Source organism: Larimichthys crocea, chromosome I (genome assembly GCF_000972845.2).
Source record: "Larimichthys crocea isolate SSNF chromosome I, L_crocea_2.0, whole genome shotgun sequence".
NCBI classification, from domain to species: domain Eukaryota; kingdom Metazoa; phylum Chordata; class Actinopteri; family Sciaenidae; genus Larimichthys; species Larimichthys crocea.
The window spans coordinates 27,084,644-27,107,773 of record NC_040011.1 but is presented as its reverse complement, the minus strand read 5'-3'; the positions used below and the strand labels follow the sequence as shown (position 1 = coordinate 27,107,773).

At 38.1% G+C, this 23,130-nt stretch overlaps 3 protein-coding genes across 6 annotated transcripts; 1 reads left to right on the top strand and 2 right to left on the bottom strand.

Moving 5' to 3' along the window:
- Positions 1-1,389: 1,389 nt before the first annotated feature.
- On the bottom strand, positions 1,390-5,707 carry vgll1 (vestigial like family member 1). Its single transcript, XM_010729587.3, has 4 exons — positions 5,471-5,707; positions 4,101-4,294; positions 3,632-3,988; positions 1,390-2,789 (listed from the first exon to the last, which is right to left on the bottom strand). The coding sequence occupies exons 2-4, from the start codon at positions 4,279-4,281 to the stop codon at positions 2,752-2,754; spliced, it is 576 nt and encodes a 191-aa protein (XP_010727889.2). The 5' UTR covers positions 4,282-4,294; positions 5,471-5,707; the 3' UTR covers positions 1,390-2,751.
- Positions 5,708-6,493: 786 nt separating this feature from the next.
- Positions 6,494-17,664, bottom strand: adgrg4a (adhesion G protein-coupled receptor G4a). 4 transcript variants are annotated; one of them, XM_019278367.2, is made up of 29 exons: positions 17,577-17,652; positions 17,357-17,482; positions 16,484-17,110; positions 16,081-16,172; positions 15,927-15,985; positions 15,338-15,389; positions 15,049-15,086; positions 14,740-14,888; positions 14,155-14,211; positions 13,850-13,933; positions 13,520-13,605; positions 13,358-13,428; positions 13,234-13,261; positions 13,046-13,068; positions 12,805-12,950; positions 12,584-12,713; positions 11,633-11,739; positions 11,283-11,499; positions 10,994-11,159; positions 10,472-10,624; positions 10,166-10,303; positions 10,034-10,079; positions 9,752-9,855; positions 9,112-9,233; positions 8,327-8,595; positions 7,891-7,996; positions 7,475-7,755; positions 7,176-7,277; positions 6,494-7,043 (listed from the first exon to the last, which is right to left on the bottom strand). In XM_019278367.2, the coding sequence occupies exons 2-29, from the start codon at positions 17,430-17,432 to the stop codon at positions 6,895-6,897; spliced, it is 3,678 nt and encodes a 1,225-aa protein (XP_019133912.2). In that variant the 5' UTR covers positions 17,433-17,482; positions 17,577-17,652; the 3' UTR covers positions 6,494-6,894. The 4 variants fall into 4 exon arrangements, with proteins under 4 accessions (XP_019133912.2, XP_019133913.2, XP_019133914.2 ...); XM_019278368.2 differs by having other exon boundaries at positions 6,810-7,043; positions 17,357-17,479; positions 17,577-17,664; XM_019278369.2 differs by having other exon boundaries at positions 6,810-7,043; positions 12,805-12,947.
- A 1,322-nt stretch (positions 17,665-18,986) lies between these two features.
- Positions 18,987-22,876, top strand: LOC109142940 (tumor necrosis factor receptor superfamily member 19). The gene is made up of 10 exons (XM_019278372.2): positions 18,987-19,117; positions 19,757-19,870; positions 19,983-20,161; positions 20,252-20,367; positions 20,490-20,540; positions 20,628-20,738; positions 20,817-20,964; positions 21,054-21,183; positions 21,945-21,984; positions 22,091-22,876. Exons 1-10 carry the CDS (start codon positions 19,085-19,087, stop codon positions 22,357-22,359), a joined length of 1,191 nt encoding a protein of 396 aa, XP_019133917.2. The 5' UTR covers positions 18,987-19,084; the 3' UTR covers positions 22,360-22,876.
- Positions 22,877-23,130: the final 254 nt, after the last annotated feature.

The window sequence follows — 23,130 nt, the reverse complement described above, 5'->3', positions numbered from 1 at the left end:
ATATATGACATAGAGAAGTCTATATATAGACTGTGTAGGCATCATGTGCCAGTAGGCTTTTATTTATTATCTTTGTCAATAAATGTGTTATGTGTATTCCTCATTGATGACAGATTGAGGTATTTCCCTGCTCAAGTATTGTCCCATTTTTATTACAGCATTGTTTAATTCCTCGGACTGATTGTCAGATGTTGGGTCCCTGTAACTGGCTTAGGGTCCATGAGCCCTATGGAACAGTGCCCAATAGGGCCATTTGGTAACCCGTCCATGGTTAATACAGTACCAGATGGGAAGATAGTAATATTAGCACAGTGTCTTCAATTATCCACCCACCCATCATGTGGAGATGACTTCTCTTCCATCTGTGGCTATAAATGATGTCGGCAATGCGTCAGTTTGTCGTTTGAGTTCTGATTCCAAACAAATCACTCCAGGGTTCAAGTCGGGCTGAGCCAAGACCACCCGCTCTTGATAATCTCAGCCTGCTTGTTTTGTTCTCCAGATGACGATGTGCAGTCTTCTACTAGAATAAATTGTAGTATGTCATGATCCATTTTCATCAATTATTTGTGCTTTTTTAAAAATGTGTCATGGCCTTAGGCCTTAAGACAATGTGTGTCGTGCTGGCCTGCCTCTGTTTAGTCTTTTAGGTGGTTCTGATAGTTTGGCGTGATGTTGTCACCCTGCTAGCAGCCTTTATATGCTTTTTTTTGGCCTTTTCAAGCTTTTATTGTATAGACACAGCTGAAGAGTGACAGGAATGTGGGAAGAGAGAGATGGGGGATGACATGCAGCAAAGGGCCGCAGGTCAGATTCGAACCCTGGGCCACAGGGTGGCTGGGACACCCCGCCTTTATATGCTTTCAAATAAATAATAATAAATACATTGTATATTACAAAGAGACCTGCTCTATATGGAAAGTGTTATGAGATAACTTCTGTTAATATTGGGTGCTATATAAATAAAATTGTATTGAATTTAATTAGCTGGGTGATACCAAGATGGCTGCCTCCCTCTCGCTCCCTTCTGGAAAGCTTGTGCCTTTCAGCCCACGTTGGTCTGTTTTGTTTTTTGATTGAATTTAGTTTAGCCTTGATTTATGTTACACATAGTTTAAGTCAGCACCTCTAGTTTCACCAACACTCCCACTTCACTACTGATTGCTGACCTATTTGTGTGTGTGTGTAAAGCTTGCCAACTGTGTGTTTTAAAAAAATGCTTCATGAATAAATCTTTACTTGCTTATTTACTTCTCTAAATGTTGAAATTTAATGAACCTCCATCACAAAGCCTCAATTAAAGTTCACACAGGGCCAAACACAAGGTGTCAACACGTTCCAACAATAACAGACATCTAAAAAAAATAAAAAAAACACTCATCACCCAGACAAACAATGTCTCCACATTTTTTAATTAGGCCATCTTCTTCTTCTTGGGTTACTAAATTAAACATGTCATGTGGATGTGTGAAGAGGCAGAGGAACGAACAGGTGAATGGAGCTGAGGAAATAAGGGATGGTGATGATGAATAACAGAGTGTGTCCTCAAAGACAGACGAAGTACAATTCAGTCTGGCACTTCCTGCTGATAAAATGATCCATTAGAGTGGTACTCTAATGTCACTGTAATGAGTTTGCTGCATCGGCTACACACATAGTTTTACTGTAGGTTCTTCTAAAAACCTGTAAGGTGAGGGTGATGCAAGCAGTTATTCATTTGGTTAAAGTAAAATCCTGCATTTCATGTAAACATATTAATAATACAGTTAGCATACCCGTTAGCATTATATTTTGGATCATTATAACTGTCTGCTTTAATATTGTATTACTATGTAATGTATTACTATAACTATTTAATACTGGGTAGTTTAATCATTCACATTTTATGAATCAGTTTTACATTTTGGATAAAGGTTCATCTGAAAAATAATTTACTATAGCTGACAGATATATGTTGTGAACTAAACTGTACAGTATTTGCCTTTGCTTCTGTGCAGCACAAGCACCATAAAAGAGAAATGTAATAGAATAAAAATGTTCAGTACTTGAGTAAATGTACCCGGTGTCAATATTATCCAAGCCAACGAAAGTAAGTATGTACTTTGATTATTATGAATATATTAAGTAGCTATCTGTGTCCAACACCGAGGAATGTTTGAGATATTTATTTCAGTGTGTATATGATTACATTTTTGTACAGTGACCCATTTGATGCACTGTAAGTTTAAGATCACAAGAAGAAAACAAGCCATTAACATTACAGCAGAATCCTTCATTTTGTTGTTGTTTAGATATATAAAATATTCTTATTAAAAGTAAAACCGTTGACAGATATATCAATATTAATACACTCAAGACTCATAATGTTGACACTTAACTTAACTTAATACTGGCCTATTTACTTGTGTAAGCCCACTAAAAGAAGCACTTGATAAAAGCAGTAAATGCTCTTTATCCAACTCCACTGCAAAGGGAGCAACATTAACAGTGCCCTGAGATAGACATAGGGAGTGACAGAGATGAAGAACAGGTTTGTCAGAAAACGTTCCAAGTAGTACATACTGAGGTGCTGAAGTCATTTTAAAAAGAAACTAAAAAAGTGGGGCAGGGAATGGAAGAGCTGCTGCTTCTTAGGCCAGTTTGACGAGAAAATACACAACAGTTACCGGCATGAACAAAGAGCCAGGTAGCATTACAAAGCCACAAGTGGTACAGGTAAAGCTGTTCTCTGTCTCTGCTGCTCCAACACCTTCAATACCAGTACAAATCTTTCTTGGTCAGACGCCGTCCTGATAGAGAGAGAGGAGACATAATTGCAAGTTTGTAATCAAGCAAGTTAAGTTGAGCTGTAATATATATATATATATATATATATATATAGAGACACACACATGTAATATTTTAGCTTTTTCATACAGTTCTCAGAAAAAGATGCACAGTTTGCTGAGTGGTGAACAAGGAACAAGGATGCCAAGAACTAATTCCCAAACACTTAACCACCATTCTAAATAGGATTAGATAATGATGGGTTGTCTGTTGTATGTGGTTTAGTTTTTACATATTTGTAGACCGGCATACTTAATACTTACTCCGACTTAAGTTAAATTATAATAGGAAAGGAATGGATAGAGGAAAGGAATTTTCTAAATGAGAACTTTAGCTGTTTCTCAAGTGATTTTTATAAACCAGTAATGCTTTCCAGTAAATTAAGATTGGACACAGCAAATAGAAACACATACGTGCTGGGTAGTTAAAGGATTATGTGCCATTTAGCAGCCAGTTTAGAGTTTAAGTAGTACTCCAGAAATTTGGTTTCATTATTTAAGTTTAAAGCTTACAAGAAACAGATGGTCAAAACTGATGCAGCAGACGCTTGTCTTTACTTTAAGACCTAGTATGAATCAAGATACAAAAACCCTTCCCATAACACAACTCAATAGTGTCTTTTTGTTAGACCCTCCATGCCTGGTAAAAGCCTGCATCGTTTGAACGTCACACCCCCAGTTTGTTACACAGCCTTTCAAATTTGAGGTGAGATAAGCATTTTAACAGGTTCCCCATAACTGGTATCTCCTTTATACTAAGAAAAATATAATTGGTATAAGGTGTTATATTGCATGTGAAGACTTACCAGCTTCAAAGCTCTCAGCAGGCTCCACGGACTCTCTAAATCCTTGTGGCATCGTCCAGCTGGGATGCATTTCTGGCTTGGAGCTGGAGGCCATGCTGGGTCCCATCTCACCCCGGTCATTATGCAGTAGGTTTAGCAGAGATGTGGCGTATTGCTGTCCAGTGATACTCAGTCCCCCTTCTGAGGAAAGGGAATATGCAAGGGACCCTGAGCCCTCCCCTGCCATAGCACTGAAAGAGGGCCATGAGTCAGGAGCATCGCTTGCAGGACTATAGGTCAGGAGATGTCCTGCTACAGGAGGAATCTGCGTCTCAGAGTAAGGGTCAATAGCACTCCCTTGACAGTGGTTGGTTTCCTCTGTAGGGGACAAAGAAAGAAGCCATGTTGAGTGGATGGATGGGAATGATTGATTGATTGATTGTCCTGTTTGTAGTCAGGAAGGACATGTAGTGTTGTTTTTTGTGCTTACCCGATTTAATAGTTTTCCGTATTTTCTTTGTCTTTGCTGCTGGTGCCTTGACTTTGCAGACTTTGCTGAGAGCACGAGTGAAGTGAGCATCCACCATGCTGTTGATGTCCCCGTGGAAGTAAGTCAGGATGACATACTGAGAATGCTTCTCCACCTTCACAGCCATTGGACTGTCCTCCATGGGTCAGCTGTGACTGAAAACAGACAACAACAGAATCATTAGGAGATTCTCAAAATATATTCTACCAGTATCTTAAGTAATTACTCATGATTTTTAGTCTTGTATTACTCTATAAGATCAATGCAAGAAAGGGTTGAATTTTGATATCTGCTGTATTCCACATTTTCAGTTTACAGTTTCAGTTCTGATTATTTATTGTTTCCCTAAAACCTGTGACAAGGCGGGTCTGTGTGTCCAGCGCCCTCTGGCTGCAGGACCGGACGGCGTGTCTGTGCTGGAAACTCAATCTCCCCATCCCCTACCCCCTGGTTGCTAGTGATCTGTCTCATGTTGTAGAGTGTATTGTATATGTGTATATGTGCCATAACTGCTGAGGTGTTTTTGTCCTGCTCCCAGAGTGTACTCCTACAGGAGCACAGACTGGGGGTTGTTCTTTTTTTCTCCTCCCCTCTCCCCATGTTGTATCCCTTTTTTTCTTTCTTTCCTTTGGCTGCCACACACTGTCCTGTCTTCCCCTACTTGTCATATTACATGTATTATTTGTTGGACAGACTGGTCTACAATTTCGTTGAACTGTACTTGTACTGTTACAATGACAAATAAAGTCTCTATCATCATCATCATCATCATCATAAGTGAGTGTCTGGGCTCTGGGCCACCACGGCGATCAGGACTGAGCCCTTGTACCTTTATACCTTTGACTGATTATAGTTTTCTGTATATGCAAGCATTTCACAAACAATAATACAAACAGTAAAAGTGTAAAGTACACCTATTTTTGGTAAAGGTTATAGCTCAGAGATTGTGAGCTAACATATTACACTCACAATAAATAAAAATCAGATGATGCATTATAATACGTTTGTAAAAAATGTCAACATCTGGAAGAAATCACTTTGTAATTTGCCAGAAAATGGGAATTTTTTAACATAATAGGACATATATTCTGCAGGTTTGCACTACAGGATGTTTAAATACGGGGGCTGAAATGCATAATGAATGTGCTCTATCTAGGGGAAACATAATGCGTAACTGAAAACTGTATGTAGGAGTGAAATGTAAATTATTGGGTTACAGCTCATAGTTCAGATAGAAAAAAAACATAACTTAACTGAACTGCTAACCCAGTTTGCAAATAAAGAACCAAATCATTGTGTCAGTTATATTTGAAGTAACTTGCTTCTCTTACCTGACCTGATGATTGACCAAAGATGACAACAAAGTAGGTCCTTACATTGACAGCTTGATCAAAGCTGATGTGCTCACCTACATGAGCAGCCAAAAAGGTCACTTGGCTTGACTTTAAACATCAGATTGGATCGATCAGAATTGAAGAACCATCTGGTGTCTTTCCTTTCTTCCTCTTCTCTACAGACAAAACATTTTGCTCCCTGAGCCTCTAAAGTTACTTGATGTGTTCAACTGGGAGGGTGTGTGAAGCTTGGTGAATGCAGACAACCATGAACAGAATGTCATCCAGCCAGTTCCTACTGAGCCTGAATGACACCTTATTAAAACATTCCTCAGTTACACTGTCCAAAAGTTAGACAACAGATGTAACGTGGTGCAACATGCTATACTGAAGAACCCATGACATTTATAGGGTTCTTGTGATTCTCCTTGTTCCCACTGCAAACATAAAATCTTATTTGTTTCTATGATACATCCTTTGTCTATTTATACAGAGGTTATACAGAAGAGTTTCTGTGCCTGACACTTTGTCTGTTAAACCTAAAACTATGAAAAGAAAGTACTAAAGTAAAATGATACAACCAGTGTGGTCTTATATAAATGCAAAGATATTCAAGAAAACAATAATATTATCTCAATAGCTACAATATTTTATCTAAATGATCATTTCATGTTAACACCTTAAGGAGTTCTGGTTCCATCTCAAGTCAGTTAAAAATATAATATACATAAGTTTTAGACTTCAGTTTCTGTTTCTGTTCTGAATTCAAGAAAAATCAGTGGTGCTGGTGATTGATTGAAAGCATCACACACAAAATCAATCTTTAGGCACTCACAGGTTTACGATCACAGCAATGCTGACATTGTGTAATATGACAGCATGCAAAAATGTTTCAACACAGCTTACATCAACATTTTATTATCATTCAAATGAAAGCAATCTTTAAAATGTCTTCAACGGAAAGATCTGAAAACAATTCTTGGATACAGACACTGTCATTTACAATATATATATTTTTCTTTTTTTTAACAATTTATATTTAAATGGAAAACTCTTACAACTGCTCCCTGTGCAACATTACATGTTAATTACTTACAAACACAAATCTTTTTCCAAGCACGAGTCATTCAGCTGTACAGTGAAAACAGTCATGTAGTAAAAATAGATTGAGAGGCTTTAGAGCTTTTAAATAAGTGTTGCTTACTTGCAAAAAGTGCATTTTCAGAATTAACTTCTGTACTGTGTATCGACAATCAGTGCAGTATTTACTTTTTGTGGTTGATTTTTTTAAAAAAGGTGCAGGAGTGCCTCACCCTGAAAATGTAATTGATTTTATCTTTCCATGTCAATATTAATGTTTGTGATTGAACAATAGACCTTGAGAGGAAGAGCTTTACAGAAAGGCACATCCAGAGGCCCACTCATGCCCTCTGGTGGTGGTTTGGGGCTGATCCTGTAGAGGAATCCGAGACCTTTCTGACGGCGGAGGTGCTGTCAGAAGCAACTGAGTCAGAGTTAACAAGATTGTTCTTTTTGCGGTGATCGCCCCCTGTCATAGTGCGGCTCCAATCTGAACACACAGAGAGAGAAAGAGAGAAAAGAAAATAATGACTCATCCACCTTAAAATGACTTCCCCTCAGTCATCTGAGCCTATTATGTCATATGTCTTACAACCACAAGCATTGGTTTACTTTAAAATACCTGAGTAATCACTGAGTTTGAAACGTCCACAGCACAAATGGATTCTCCACTGTTTTCTCACATTTTCCTTCATCAGACAGTGGAACAAAAAGACAAAGAACCCTACAACAAAAGAACAGAGATAATAGACACACTCATCTGCCATACTGTCACTTGATGCAATACTACAGCATGATGTAGATAGTGTTATTCTTTTTCTATTTCTCTTTGCACATTACAATAAGACTAACTACAAATTATAGATTTGTTGCTCTTCCGTAACTAATATCTACTTAACACCATATCCAGCTCATATTTACCCTGCAAACTGTTGCAAATGCAGAACAGGTACATCATGACCACTCTGCCTGGTCCAAAGGAAAGAAAACCCATTGCCCATGTCAGACCTAACAGGACAGTGAGGCTGGCCACCGCTCTCAAGTCATGCAGAACACTGCAGTTGTATGTTGACCGCTTATTGGCCTTCATATGTCTGATCTGGATCAGAACCACGATGAACACAGAGATGTTGCACAACAGGATCAGAAGAACAAATGTCATCACCGTCACATAGAAGAAGACGTCATTCTGCAGCCAGCAGCTGGAAGGAGGGAGAGGGTTTGTCATCATATACACACTGTGAGAAAGATTTGTATTAACTGTCTCTGACTGGGATTTATGACAAATAAAATGGTGTTCCCAAGATAGAAATGACTCACCCAGTGCTTGTACTTACAAAGGATCGGTGGACTGATGCACTGACACATCCTCTCCAGGCACAGCGTTGCCATAGGCATCTTTATCTACGATCAGCACCAAGCTGACTATGACCAGAGGAATACCTGTAAAAACATTTTAAAAAACCTTCTCACACAGATCAGAGGCAACTGTCACGCTGAAAAATAAAACAATTAAAGCTTTCTAAACATGTTTCTGGTTTTAAAGTTTTGTAAAGAATAGTCTTATGGTCCCCGCACAGTAGGTCACCCTAATATAAATAAATAAATGTAATGATAGGTGAAAGATAGGTGAAACTATTTTCCATATGAGTGGAGCAAACACAATCCCCAGCTGCTTCACCCCAACCAATCAAAAATCCGTTCCTAACCCAAATATCAAAGCCAACTGGACTTGTTCTACTGCAGCAAGGAGCAATTAAGGTTGTGTCTTACCCCATCCTGCAGCACAGAACTTGAGGATATAGGAAGGAATGTAGACGTTGAAGACCTTGACCAGTGCCAAGTACATATGCACAGCCTCCAGGCCCATCCAAGTAAAAGAAGCCAGCAGAAAGTAGTGCAGCATCGCAGCAGTGGCAATGCACAGGCCGTAGTTGGAGAAAGACGAGAGCCAGGAGTCTAGAAGGTAGAGCATGCTCAAACCCAGCAGGGCAGCTGACAGGTTCATGAGTATTTTAGATGGGTGGTCTTGACGCAGCTTCCTAAAGTGTACGAGGGTGACAAATAAACACAGGCTTACGTTTGGTATGTACAAGCAAAATGTGACTTCTTGGCCAAAATGACCACTACACACTGTATTTGATTAATATTCAACAAATCATTGAATGCAATTAAAACAAAGTCAACTTGCTAGCTCATGAACCATGTCCTGATGATTTGGATGTCCTGATGATGACTGGAATGTTATTTTCATAGACACAAGTGTACTTTCAACAACTTAGCAACTATACTTGAATGATGAGGTGATGCCGGACCCAGGAAAAGCAGGTGGGATTATTTGTCTAACTACAGTTTACAAAGTCAAGAACTAACTTTCATGGTTAAGATTAAAACATTGTTGTAAAACATTGTATCTTGTATTAATATGCACCATCCACTTATGAAATTGATTCCCTTTACCCACACTAGCTGGTTATTGCAGATGGTCTTTACAATATAAACCTGTTACAATGTGATATAATGTGATACAAGAGATAGTGTCTCTCCTAATCACTCACTCAAAAGCAATGTAGGTGAGAAGAGTGATGCCCAGAAAGATGGAGGATATGCCACACCCAAGATATGAGATCACTGTCATGATCTGAGAGTCAGTTTCACTGATGGGGTCTCTGGATATATCCTGAAACACAATACACAGAAAAAGATATATATTATTTACTTAGATTTAAAGCTGGTAGGTGAAGTGAAGTAAATTTGTAGTGCAAGCAATGCATGTAATGTATTGTGGTTTAGTTGAGTTTTTTCAGTTGACTTAATTCATATATTTCATGTTTCCACTTTACATGCTTCAGTTAGGGTTTAATGTTGTTTTATTTAGTTCAAATTACTATTAACATGAATATCCTTCATTGTTTTGTTTTGTATGTCAATTTATTGTTGAACTATGTAACATAAAATGTCCTCTATAACACTCACAATTGTCTAAAGATGAAAAAATAAAACATTATATCCTGTTTCTGCTACATTCTGCCAATAGATCAGCTAAAGACTCCCTAGACCTTTTTCATCAGCATCTTGTCCAACTGGCAGAAATACTGTAATGCAAGCAGGTGGCCAGAAAGCACACAGTATGTTGGTGTTTGTGGGGGTTGTTTGTTCCCTGTTTGTTCACTTATATAAAGCAGACCAATGACTCACCAGGAGCAGAGCAAAATGTGTGAGGTGATCACAGAGACAGCTGGTACGATGAGAAGAAATATTTTGTGTTTCACAACCCCTGCTGTTCCAACCTCCATGTCCACCTGAAACACATGCACACACACACACATCTGTTTAAGCTGCTTATCAACAGACGGACAACTTCCTGTGTTTATGGATCTTTAGTTATCTCACTGGTTAAAAAGTACTACAAGGCTCAATTACAAATCATCTAAATCCAACTGTAAACATACAAGATATAATAAATAATAACCAACTCACCGTTTTTTTGGAAATCCCAAAACACACACTGTACGTTATCTTGTGGCTGTAAAACAACAGGGAAGTGATGATGGTTTTAGAGTCAAACACAAAACTCTTCTTACTGATAAACTAGATGCATTAATTTCTCACGCGTTTGGGTGTTTGATGGTTGAGGGTCACCACCACTCGATCCTTTAGGTTGCTGACATTGCTGTTATTGATGCTGGCAGATACTATAAAGGAATTCAATTTCCAGCTGCTCTGTGTTGTATTGGTTATGAGTGGGTCCTGTTAAAAATAAAATGGTCGTTACATTTACGGGCAGGATTATATAAGTTAGTAGATATAGTAGGAAAGTTTCAGCCTATATGAAAATAAAATAGGAAGAGGAGAAAATAGCAATACCAACAATGAAAGCAAAAAAGAAAAGAAAAGAGAACATTTAAATTAAAGTACCTGAAAAAGTTTTTGTGTTCCATAAAAATTAAACTGGACACGAGTTTTATTTCTTTGTCCGGGAATGAAAAGGTCATGAAGCTCAGAGGGCAAAGAGATAGTTGCATCTGTGTCAGGGAGTGGTTGACTTTGGAAGTTTGGGTCGAGAAAAATCTGAGAAGAAAAAGTAATAATAAGACTGAATCACAGCTCTACAGAGTACTTTAAAACTTTACAGATCATGGAGTATTTCTTCATCTTTTACCAGCACTTCCCATTTGCTTCTTCTAGTTAAAGCCTAATGTTCTCTGACAGCTTGAGGCCTGATTGTTTATTAAAACAGTTTCCTGCATTTCCCGGTCTCTCAAGGTCATTAACAAAACAGAATTTGTCCTTAAGCAGTCTGGTGGAACCAGTTGTGGACTTCAGTAAAAAACTAAAACAGGACATTTCTTCTGGTTGTGGATATTTCACTTTTGCGGTTCACAAAAACAGCCCATAAGTAAATATGCTGCCCCCATTATTGCATTTATAGTGTCTAACCTTTGGGTTTAGGTCTGAAGAAACGGAGGACACACCAAAAGTGAAGCCATTGAACTCATCTGGATCTACATTGATTGCAGACAGGGCCAGCAAGGGTGCTGTTAGACTGACAGATTCATCTTGGAAATCCATTTTGTCCGCCATTCTCTCTGTCAGATTGAGGACACTTTTTCCAAAGACAAAAGACCAATTAAGAATAACATTTAACCCCATGAATGAATCAATTCTGTACATTTCTTTGTGTGTATGTACTGAGATTAACCAGACTTTCCCTTCACTCTTCACTTACATGTTAGCCACAGGAGTGACGTCAGTTTTGGAAAGCAGTACATCAGCAACAATACTGACAATGTTGGCACCAACAGCAGGTTTGATGGTGCTGATATTAACCACTTCTTTGAGCTTCTCCACAACTGTATCCAGATCGGTGGCAGAGAGCTCTTTGCTGGTACCTAACTGAACATCTACAAGCTCCTGAATCGTGTCCACAACGTCAGCCGCGTTATCTAGGAATCAATCATGTCATTAGAGCTTTTTGTTGTGTTTTGTCATGTTTTCCTACTATGGAAAAATATGGAAAAATAAAGATTAAACAAGAGAAAAAAAAACATTATGTGTGTGTGTGACCTTTACTCTTACCAGTAGTGACAGTGATATTGTTGAGGTATGATATGGTCACAAGTGGCTTGCAATTTTTCATATTAGGATGAGCCCAGCTGGTCATGTCATTTTCAATGTCTAACTTACTGAAGAGAGAATCAGAGACAACACGAATAACATATAATTTCAGGAATGATCTTTCTGGTCTGCTTCTGGTTTGCTGACTTCTAGTTAAACTTGACAAAGCACGCCTGCAGCCTGGCCCACAGACAGTACAGTCACTGTCAGTTTCAAACAAAGGGTAATAAAAAAAATAAAAACCACCTGTCCACTGTTAATGATTATATTTTAATCTTAATAAGCATCAGCACAGTGTTTCATTAAGATACCATAAAACTGATTACCCACATTACTCAGTTATTGTCCCATGGGTGGTATTTATTGAAGCCCTTCATTGCACTAATAATTAACTTATAGGAAATTGATTTTTGCCTGAGCTGCAGGCTGGCAGGGATACCTTCAGCATTGCGTGTGTGATTAGAGCTTGTGTGCAGAGTGGGAGGATTGGTTGGAACAGGACTTTGTAATTGAGGGAATTTTCTTGTCTTGGCGAGCTGTCTCTATGGAAACAGATTGTTGTGACAAAGATAAACAGGATCTGTCCTGGTAAATAGAGCAATATACAGACTTTTTTTTCACCAAGATGAATCTTGACTCGGATTGGTGTGAATAAATCCCTGAATATTTTTGTAACTCAACTGTAAACCAATAAGCTTATGTATTATACGACAGATATTATATAATATGTCGCCGTGTAATGTCAGTCACTAGAAATCAGCAAATCATTTTGTAGAGCCTTTGTTGACTTATTTATTGTTTTGAATGATTATGGCCATGCATTTGGGTCCTAATTTTTCAATCTGACAATTCAGTCATCATTACCTCTGGTCAGATATAAATCAACTGCATAAATGGAAGTTAAATACTTACCAAAGCCTGTAGGCTCTAGCTGATTTTGGCTTTTTGCATCCCATTTCTTGGTTGACTTGTGGAAATGCTCCAGGCCAAATATATTGTCCATATATTGTTGGAGTAGTTTCTTCTAAACAGTTTTGTGGCACTGAAAAAGAATACATACATGTTGCCAAATTGTATTCCATAACTGAACATATCCTTTTCTCCTTTTATTTGTGTCAGGAGAGCCAGCTTACTTATGTGCTTTATGGCCACATCCATAGTTCTGACAGTAATGGAGCCATTTTCATACTCCGACATCAAGGCAGCATAAATAAAAGTTTTTATTTCTGCCGCACTGTTCTTGCTGTATTCCTGGACATGGAAGGTGCAGTAATATCTGCTGATGACACACATAGTTAGTGGTAACAAAAACATGGGTTACAATGTACAGGTAGCTTTCAACATCATGAGTCTTTTCTCTTTTTAGTCACCTACTGTTTTTGTCGACCATGGAAAATCTAAAAGAAATTAAACAAAAGAACTTGTATTGTAAATATCAGTTGTTACAGTGGTATAAGATATTATTCTGAGGATTCAACTTCGATTACCCAATTGTGGAATTATTATTTGTCTTGTATTTTTTATCTAACTTGTCTTACTATTAAAAAGAAGTGCATGCTTACCATGAGTCCATTGAACGGCTCCGTGTTCCTATGAAATAAATAAATATAACAGAAGAAGAAGAATTCAACCAGAGCTTTCATAAGACAAAGATTAAATGCAATAAATAAATTCAAGGGGACCTACTTGCCAACATTCTCCTTTGTGATGAGATTCAGTACAGTCATGGTGTTATTCACCTCCAGCTGTTTTTTCACCTTTTCCCCAAAGAGAATAACTTATAACTTACTTTTTTTTTTTTTTTTTTAGTCAGGACAACTTTCAAGTGCAGTTGTTTGAGTCTCTTACCCATTTCTCAATAATATCCCGTGGTTTTGTAGGGCTGCCAGTCATACTTAAAGTTATATTAACTCTGAAGAACGTATCAGGTTCAACTGTAGGGATAAAAAGAAAGCTTGTAGTGTTATTTTACACATCCATCATATAATCAGACCTGACATAATTTGTTGGAATAGGAATTTCAGTGTAGTAAAGAGGAATCAACCAAGGCAGCAAGTAAAATCATTCAAATCCCGTTGTAGCTAATGTGGATCATTGTGTCTGATAAGGGATTTACACCGAACAGATATGTAGAAGAGACAAGAATGAAGATGGTGTACAACACAATGATGAACTGACCGGCAGTCTCATTGAGATCTAAAGGCGCTCTTGTTGTTGACATGTTAGCAGGTCGACCTGGCACACTTTGAGTTGGAGCTGTTTCTGTGAACAGTTTATGAGAATATAAAACAGTGCAAAGAAAGAAAGAAAGAAAGAAAGAAAGAAAGAAAAAAGAAAGAAAGAATTGATTATATAAATGATTAATGATTCATTATCATTATAGAAGAATCAGTTTGTCAAAAAGAACCAGTTCATGATTCCATATTTCTGCAAAGCACCAGAACTACTCGTGGACATTAATTTATTCTTCCTTGCATGCTCACCTGATGAAGTTACAGCAGTGCCAACAGTTGTTGGTGGTTCCTCCAATGCATACAACCCTGAAATAAACAAAATAAGTTATTAATTACAAACTAAGTTGAAAACAAACATTATAATTAATAATGACATGATAGACCGTGACACATTTCTAGTCATCTGTATTTTTAGAAACAGGAAATGTGTTCTCTTGCTCTAATATATTTCAATCCTTCTTTTTCTTTCTGTTTACATTGTGCAAGATCTTTTTAATTCACAGAGCAGTAAACGTGCATGGTAAACTACGTCAGATTTACGTATTTGTTAATGTTGACACCTCCAGTAAATATTTCCAGTAAAACCCAGAGTCTGCGTGGTGTCTATAAAACAAGAACTGAACAAATATCATATGTGCATGTATACACTTCAGATACAAAAGGTCAACTTGATGAGACGCGAACATACATCCTTTTTTATGATAATAATCTTGGTCGTAACAATATATGTTGGTTAATCTTTGACTGATTGAGGTGTCCACTGAAACTAAACAGTAAGTGCAGTTTACAAGTGTATGTGAGAAGACAGAAGTGTAATGTACTGAATATACGTACCCACAGGGAGTACACTGATGCTGTTAGGGTCAGATGTCAGATTGAGGAAGTCGTTAGAGAAGGTCAAACTCAGTAACGCAGTAATGTTCGCCTGAACCACTTCTACATCAGAAGCAGGATCCACGTTCACGTAGACTTCACAGCTGAAACTGGGGATTCATCAAAATGATGTGAAATCTACATGTGAACTGCATTGTACCCATGTGTTTAGAAAACATCTAGCTTTTCCCATGTAGCCTTCATATACACTGTAAATATTATAATACTTTTCATGTCATAGAGCTTTTTGTAGGTCTTGAATAATCTTACCACTTGTCACAGGTGGAGTCTGATAAGGCTCTTGATCCCTGAAAACACAGATTTTTTTCCCACAACTTTACTCTTGATCCCTGAAAACACAGATTTTTTTCCCACAACTTTATTAAAAGGTTGATTTACAGCTCTTAACTGACTGTACATATTAAATTATATACACATATTAATTTCCCTGGAAAACATTGTCCGAGTCTAAAGAAATAAATCTGCTCTCTAATCAGTTGTGGAGGATATTGCTGTTTCTTTCCGTGGAAAATCAAACTGAGGACTAATAGTGGCGTACCTGAGGTTGTTGCACAAGAGCAGCAGAATTATTAACCCCATGGCAGGCATGGCTGTATAGGAACACAGATAACAGAAATTACAGACAAGAATGTTGTCGCAGTATATATTTTACATCTATAATGCACCAATCACCACTCACGGTATACATACAGTATATGCAGTATATATTATCTTATATATATATATATATATATATATACACACACAGCAATTCTATCTTGATGAGAAACCAGCTGACAGTGGTGGAAAGAAAGTACATTTACTCAAATACTGTATACTTGAGTTTTAAATTAAACTACTTGCACTTTACTTTAATGTTTCTATCCACTCCAAAACTACAATTCAAAAGGAAATATTATTATTTTTACTCCACTACATTTATTTGACAATTTGGTATTTTCTATTTGGCAACTAGTTGCTTTACTGATTAAAACAAAACATAAATAAATACAGTACATAATAGGACCATTACTATTTTTTATTTTATTTTATCACAGTATCGCTACTTTTATATACAAAATTGATCTGACTATGTCCTCCACCATTGTCAGCTGGGAGGATTGTTTGGGTAACAAAATTTACCTTACCTTGGGGATGATATGGAGATATCAAGGACAGAAATGTCACGAGGGAAAATGCTCACCAGCTGATAAGATATAATAAAGATGGTTATTTTAATAGGCAAATATGTGTATTTAAATATGTGTGTCCCAGAAATCATTGCCACATTCATATTGTTACCCGGTTTCTTGTGACTTCCTCGAGTGAAAGTGAACAATTTTCAGGCCTCATCTGAATGACTGTCCACATTTTTATTTTGTAGCTCGGCCATGCTAAAAAATATAAGCAAATAAAACGACTGCTTTAATATTTCCAAAGGAAAATGTTGGACATATGGACAGGTTTATGATACAGTTACTGCTGAACTCACTGGAATGTGTGGTTTACCTTGTCTTTGAACTTAAACTGCAGTCACTGTACAGAACAGTAAAATATATTATCTATCCACTCATTCAACTCTCACCTACAGTAGATTTCCTTGTTATGTGGATAAGTCAGGAAATCTTGGGGGTAATTTGTTAAAAACCTAAGCTTAAACTCAAAGACCATGAAATGCAATAGAAAAAGATCCCACTGTATTTACCACAATGAAGGTTGTTGTCAGCTTCAGAAGGGCAGCTGTGTTTCCATTGCTTTGTGTCCCAGCTCACCACGTCTCCATCTGCACATCTATGCCACCTTAGCTCCTCAGCGCTCCACTCTCTGGCCCACATCCTGAACAGACTGATCTCACCAAGCAGATTATTCCCAGTCTCCGGCTCCACTACACCATTTGGTTTTACATAATGAGACACCCCTAGAGTGAGAGTGCCATTTGGGGTCAGTTGCTGGGGCAGGGCAGAATACAGAAAGGTTTCATTCTGACTGGTTTGATTTATGTAGACCTGCAGCCTCTGAGCTTGGCCAGACCAGGTGAGACAGACAGAGTGCCAATCTTGAATATTCAGTTCCCTTTTCACATGCTTTTCAATCCCAAACAGCCATACCACCAGATGTGTACTTGTGCCTCTAAGTCCAAGCTCTATGTGGCTTTTCCCTGGTGCTTTGTAGTCAAAACCTGTCCATTCTGTTCCAAAGCGGAGGCGTAAAATCATGCATACGCTCAACTCCTCAAGGGCTGGTACCACAGTACCTGGTTGTAGCTGCCACACACACAGACGAGGAGTGAACTTAATTTTTTTACCCCACAGGCTGGAACTGGCAGAGGCACCTGAAACAACAGAAAGGCAGATGAGATTTAAGTTATAGTAGCACATAAAGATATTAAAGGTGTGCATGCCATCAAAACAATTAATTATTCTCAGTTTCTTTCCCTTCAGTTGTCCCACAAGAGGCAATATAAAAAACGACAATTTATTACATTTAATTTGTATTCAAAACTATAACTCTGTGTGATATTTGTACTACTTTATACTGCCAAATTCTTTAAAATCACTGAATTAGTCTGAAATCTTACTTGAACCCAGTAGACACAGTGATAGCAGTATACACAGACAGATGGTTATAGAAGACAGGCTTTTGACGGAGTTCATGACAGCAAACAAAATCACGGGGCTCTCAGTGCCAGTCAAGTGGTTATCTGCTGAAAGGTGACGATAACAACAATTTTTGCATTCACTTTGAAGAAATAATACAATAATCATTTACTTATTTTGATGTTAGAAACTGAAACTCACCATGTTCATGTCCTTGAAATGGTCAAATTTGAAGTTTAAGCAATCAGTATCAGTTCATGAAGCTGGCCGAGCCATGAGTCTACTGGGAAGCGTCACTTTGTTTCTCTATAAGAACACATCCACGCCCTCTCCCTTTAGTTCCCCCAAGTTACTCATTAATCACTGGCAATAAATGTAACTAACAAGCCGATAACGTTAAAACAATGGCTTCATGAAAGCTTTGCCAACTGAATCTCAAAATTTTCCCATTAACACATTGAAGTACATGCACTAGAGTTCCAAAGACTCAGAGAAACATTTAAAGATAATTATCTTAACAGAGTTTAAATAGTTTAAGGATAGACTGGAAGATGTTGAGAAATACTTAACACACACCCTTGTTTGAGCTGATGACACAACATCACTACTGTGGCATTATCAAAATAGGTTGTCTCAATACTTTAACTTTATATTCAGAGTAGTAATATAAGCTTAATTTTTTCAGTTCCTGGATGATGCAGGAAATTGTCACATGGTCATCGAGGCAGCTAAAATCAGAAGATGGCATGAACTGTCATATAAACATAAAACATCATCCTCATGGGTTGCCATTGCAAACGTAATATTCTTGTACTACTTTTGTGCTTTACAATTATCCTCAAGAGATAACTGCTCAAACAAATCTAATTGGCTTTTCTTCTGTGTGACGTATGGTGGCCATGTCTCTCTTGGCCTCGGCTGTACAGACAAGAGAGTAAATAATCTCTGTGGTGCAGCCGTTCTTTTTTTAAACCCAAACAATTTAAACAAACAGTCTGTGTCACTATCACTTCCTTTTCAATGCCCATAATATCCTGTCAGGATGGTGAAATGTTTTTTCAGTTATATGGCTCAATACTACCACAATGTGGTCAAACAGTATATTGCAACAGTATAATTTTATGCTTCACTCAGTTTGGGAACAAAACATGTGTGTCACCTTCAGGTTGTGAGTGGAGTGGAGTTGATATCTAAAAGAACAAAACAATGCTGGTTGTAAGATGCTATTTCAGACTGCAGATCCGCAAACAAAGTCTCATTTCCCTTTTTAACAAGGGTCTCATTCATGCCTTTTAATTCTCTTCCCTCCTCCTCTGCTCCCAGAGCCAAAAAAGCCAGAGCCAAAAAAAGCGGGTTCCCCAGAGGGAATATGAGAAGACCAGGTGTGACGTGAGGTGGCCCAGGTAGGGGAGACCTGAAAGTCTTGTATTCATTGGTCCACTGGTCGATAATCTAGTTGGGAACCTCTCCTGCGTCACAAGTGATGCAGGATGAAGGGGATTCCCAAAGATTTTTCCCACCACTTTAGCTGAACGAGGTAGGCAAATGCCACAAATAGAAGTACTGATGTGTCTATGAGAGCTACACTCCTTACTGTACTATACGGATCATCTGAAACTTGCTAAGGACGTTTTTTGAAGTGTTATCAACTTTAAAACTCTGTATGAGAATACATACTTTTTAAGGGTAGCAGTTTGGAAGCTTTACCAATGGAAGTTTGTCTCTACGCTGCTCTGCTCATGGTAGGTCTGAACTTTCCTCGCACAGATTTCTAAAACTTTGATTGTTTCATCCTGTATTATTTCCAGATAATAATGATTTTCACTGCTGGAAAGTAATTAAAAACATTTTCTTATATTGCACTTGTAATCCCAGTTTATGGTGCATGATATTCGTAACCCTAACCTTGCCTAACCCAAAAAAGTCTAATATTATAGCTAAAATTAATAAAAGTAAACCTCACAGTGCTGCAAGAATAGAACCCTGTTATATAACATACTTTTAGCATACAATTAAAATACCATAAAAGTAATATAAGAAGTACTTTTACTTTGATACTTAAAGTACATTGTTGTTATTTTTATGTTTGTTTGCATATTCGAAATAAACACTTCAATCAATCAAAATTAAAAAATATTTTTACTTCTTCTCATAAAATGATTGTGACAGTGTCAATCTCTTCTAAACATATCACAGTGAAAATTAAACTATGATTGTATAAATGGATTGTATAAATACAAATATGAGTTAATTCAAACTTAATGTGCAACAGTTAAGTGAGACTTTGAATCCAGGACTTGGAATGTAGTATTTTGGTCGTGGTATTTCTACTTTCACTGAATTTTTCCAGCACTGACTACTTTAAATGTGTTTTTCCTCAGGTTTGGTGTTTGTTGGTGAAATCTGAGCCCATCTGTGATCAGACAGAGTTCCTCCACCCTAACGGCACATGTGTTTCATGTCCTGTATGTGGGCCTGGGGAACAGCTCTCAGAGGTAACACACGGGATCTCTCATGGTGGCAACACTGTTTTCCCCCCTTCAGCTTTCTTTCTTCTTCTTTCTTATTGCTGTTTGGCTCTAACTCTATATTGCACATCATTCTCAGGACTGTGGTTTCGGAGATGGTGGTGAAGGTGTCTGTATTCTGTGTGGACGAGGGAAGTTCAGTGCAGAAACAAGTGTAGCTCCCTGCATGCGATGCACCCAGTGTAATCTGCTGAACCGCCTAGAAAGGTCGGGGTGCTCACCCAACCGTGATGCCCGGTGTGGTCAGTGCTTCCCAGGGTGAGTTACACTTACAAGACCAACCTGAATCACCTGATACATGCTAGCCTTTGTTTTTTTGTAAGTGAATGAATGTGTATGTGTGTACAGGTATTATGAACTCAGGAGCATGACTGGGGAGGTGGAGCTGCCCTGTGTGCCTTGTTACAACCATGACACTGTCCATAAAGAGTGTTTGTTTTTGACAGCTCAAGGCTCTAAAGGAGGTAAGATCCAGAGATAAACCATAGACTGTTCAATGTTAATAAACCTGTATATATAGTTCTATTGCCCAGTGATTTTCCAGAGGGGTTGTCATGGAAAAGTTATAACTGTTGTCCTCTGACAGAAAGCGCCGTCACCGAGCCCAGGGGAAGTTTCAAAGAACCAGAAGAGAAGAGTGAGTAAACCTGTGGATTGTCAACAACTTTTTTTGATTTCAACTATTGTGTTCAGTTTGATTTGACTGACTTTCTTTTCAATCAAGGAGTAAAAGAAGAAACATTTTCGATGGTCCTGATCGGTTCAGCAACAGCTTCCTCCATTTTCCTTATCGCTCTGCTGCTTTGGGCTTTCCTTCTGACTGCTGAGAGATTCAGTGAGTTAGACACATAATGTTTAACATTCCTGCCCATCTGTCTGTTGTGCGCTTGACTAAATCTGGATCAATGTTCAGAACAGGTCCCTGAGTACTGCCCTGCGCCTGAAGGAATATTGCCTACAGATGACCTTCAGTACACACCTTTGCCCAGCCCCACAGAGACACCAGCCAAACAATCAGAGGCCCTTTCACAGACACTTGTTCCAGCTCAAGATTCCCTGAGGTGCTTTGCAAATCACATATACTGCTTGATTACTTGATTACTACCTCTATCTGTCCCTAAGTATTAACATCAATTTAATCTCCAACCAGAGGCCATGAGAATGATGTGCATCCTACTTCTATTGTGATTAATGTCACCACCAACATTAAGCCCTCCAGTCAGAAACAGGAGAACATCACACAGGAACAACAGCAAAGCAGCTGTTATTCAATCGAAGAGGTAAAGTTGATCAATTTTGTGGTGTCAATAGTGTGAAGGTCAGCAAATGATGTACAGGCTGCTTTCAAAACAATAACTCTAATGACTCTAAATAAAAAGTCAGTTCATTTGATCGTTAAATTTATGTGGTCTGCTTAACAGTACACAGCCTAACAAGAGCTGTCACTGCTAACTAGGTAACTATTGATTTTCAGATGCATATTTTGAATTTCACTGATTCTTCTCTAAAACATGCCAGCAATAACGACAAACAGCGCACAGCTGACAAACCCCAATTTAAAATTGTATCAAAGACAGACAACCAAGCATACGGCATTAGGCAATAGAGAGCATAGCTTCACTCTGATGTTTGTTTTTTGGATTACATATTTTTTGAATTACTTCCATTTCAAATATTCTGTATACTGTGAACTTTTGCCCATTTCCTGGTGAATTCTTTGCACATTCCTGAAGGAAAATGTACAGCTCTTTTCATTTAAATAACATACCGGTAAATGAAATATTGCACATATATTTATAGCTTTTTATTTTATTTTATTGTCAATTTTGTTCTTTATTTTTGCTGTTTGTTAGGCACAAAAACACCAAGACAAATTCCTTGCAATAAACCCGACTCTGATTCTAATATTCAGAGGCTTTAACCAGAAAATACTTCCAGACTATACGATTTTTTATTAATTGAATTGGTCCTTTAAGGGTGATGTTAGAATCAGTAATACCTGTTTCTTACCCTGTCCTCTTTTCTTCTTTGTCAATATCAGATGGAGCAAAAACTTCAGACAATATGGGAAATGGCTCAAGGTATGTATGTTTTCTTTCAGCCAAAGTAAGTATGTGGCCTTATGGCATGGTTATCCTTCTATGGGTGAGATATTGATTGTACTTCTACTGTTCTGATGCCGTCCAGGTCAGAGTATCGAGATGCTTGATTATGACTCAGTCCAGGACTTGTCCCTACTGCTTGACTCAGCTGACAACAGGAACATTTTGCGCAGACTGGGGCGGTCTTTGGGTGTCCCGCCTCAGGTCATCGCTCATCTCCAAGGCTTCCAGGACCTCTTTCAGTACCTGCGTACCTCAACCTACACACTGCTACCCCAACTGGCCCAGGCTGCTGCACTCTTGCCTAATCCTGAAGTTGTTGCTAGGATACACAGAGCTGTGGTGAACAAGTGACCACTTAGACTGAAAGGAGGTGTTGCCATGACTTCAACTGTTATACAGTATTTCTGACCCACTTTGCATGACGTCACTCAGCATGTGGGGACACACTGAAATGAATTGATCGAGTTGAGTTAATTAGAGAAATACCTGTCTGTAAAGAACATTTTGTTTCACTTACTTGTTCATTGTTGTTTATTTGTATGGATATTTGCTTTATACAGTATTTAAATATTATATATTATCAATTTTCAATTTGAATAAATTAAAAATAAGACATTATTTATGCTTTGAGTGTTAAATAACACAATATCCAGGTCATTGCAACAGAACCCTACATATGGTGTTACTTCCTGTTTACCATGTAAAATAGATGAGAGGCCCTCTGGCTAAAGCATGTGAGACGGACCAGGACAGAGGATGCAGTGTTCATGACAAGAGAAAAAACATAGAGCCCTGAGAAAATATTTTATTCTCCCATTTGGGGAGGTTTGCCTACTGACAATTGTCTCCAGCTCTGCGGATTCTTCAGCACATTCAACCTGGTAAGATTATTATTATTATTTTTCAAAAGCAAATGACTAACAACTATTAAGTAAAGTTCACTGTCTTGTTTAAAACTATCTTTCTTCCACCCTGAAGACTCTCTCAATCTCGGAAGCCTAGAAAATGCAGCATTTTGACTGTTTTGCTTTTGTTTAACGGTGTCTTTGTGTTTCATGGAAGAGTCATACCTGTTTTACTCAGAAACCTGCTGTTTTAGTCAATACCCTGTTGATCAACTCT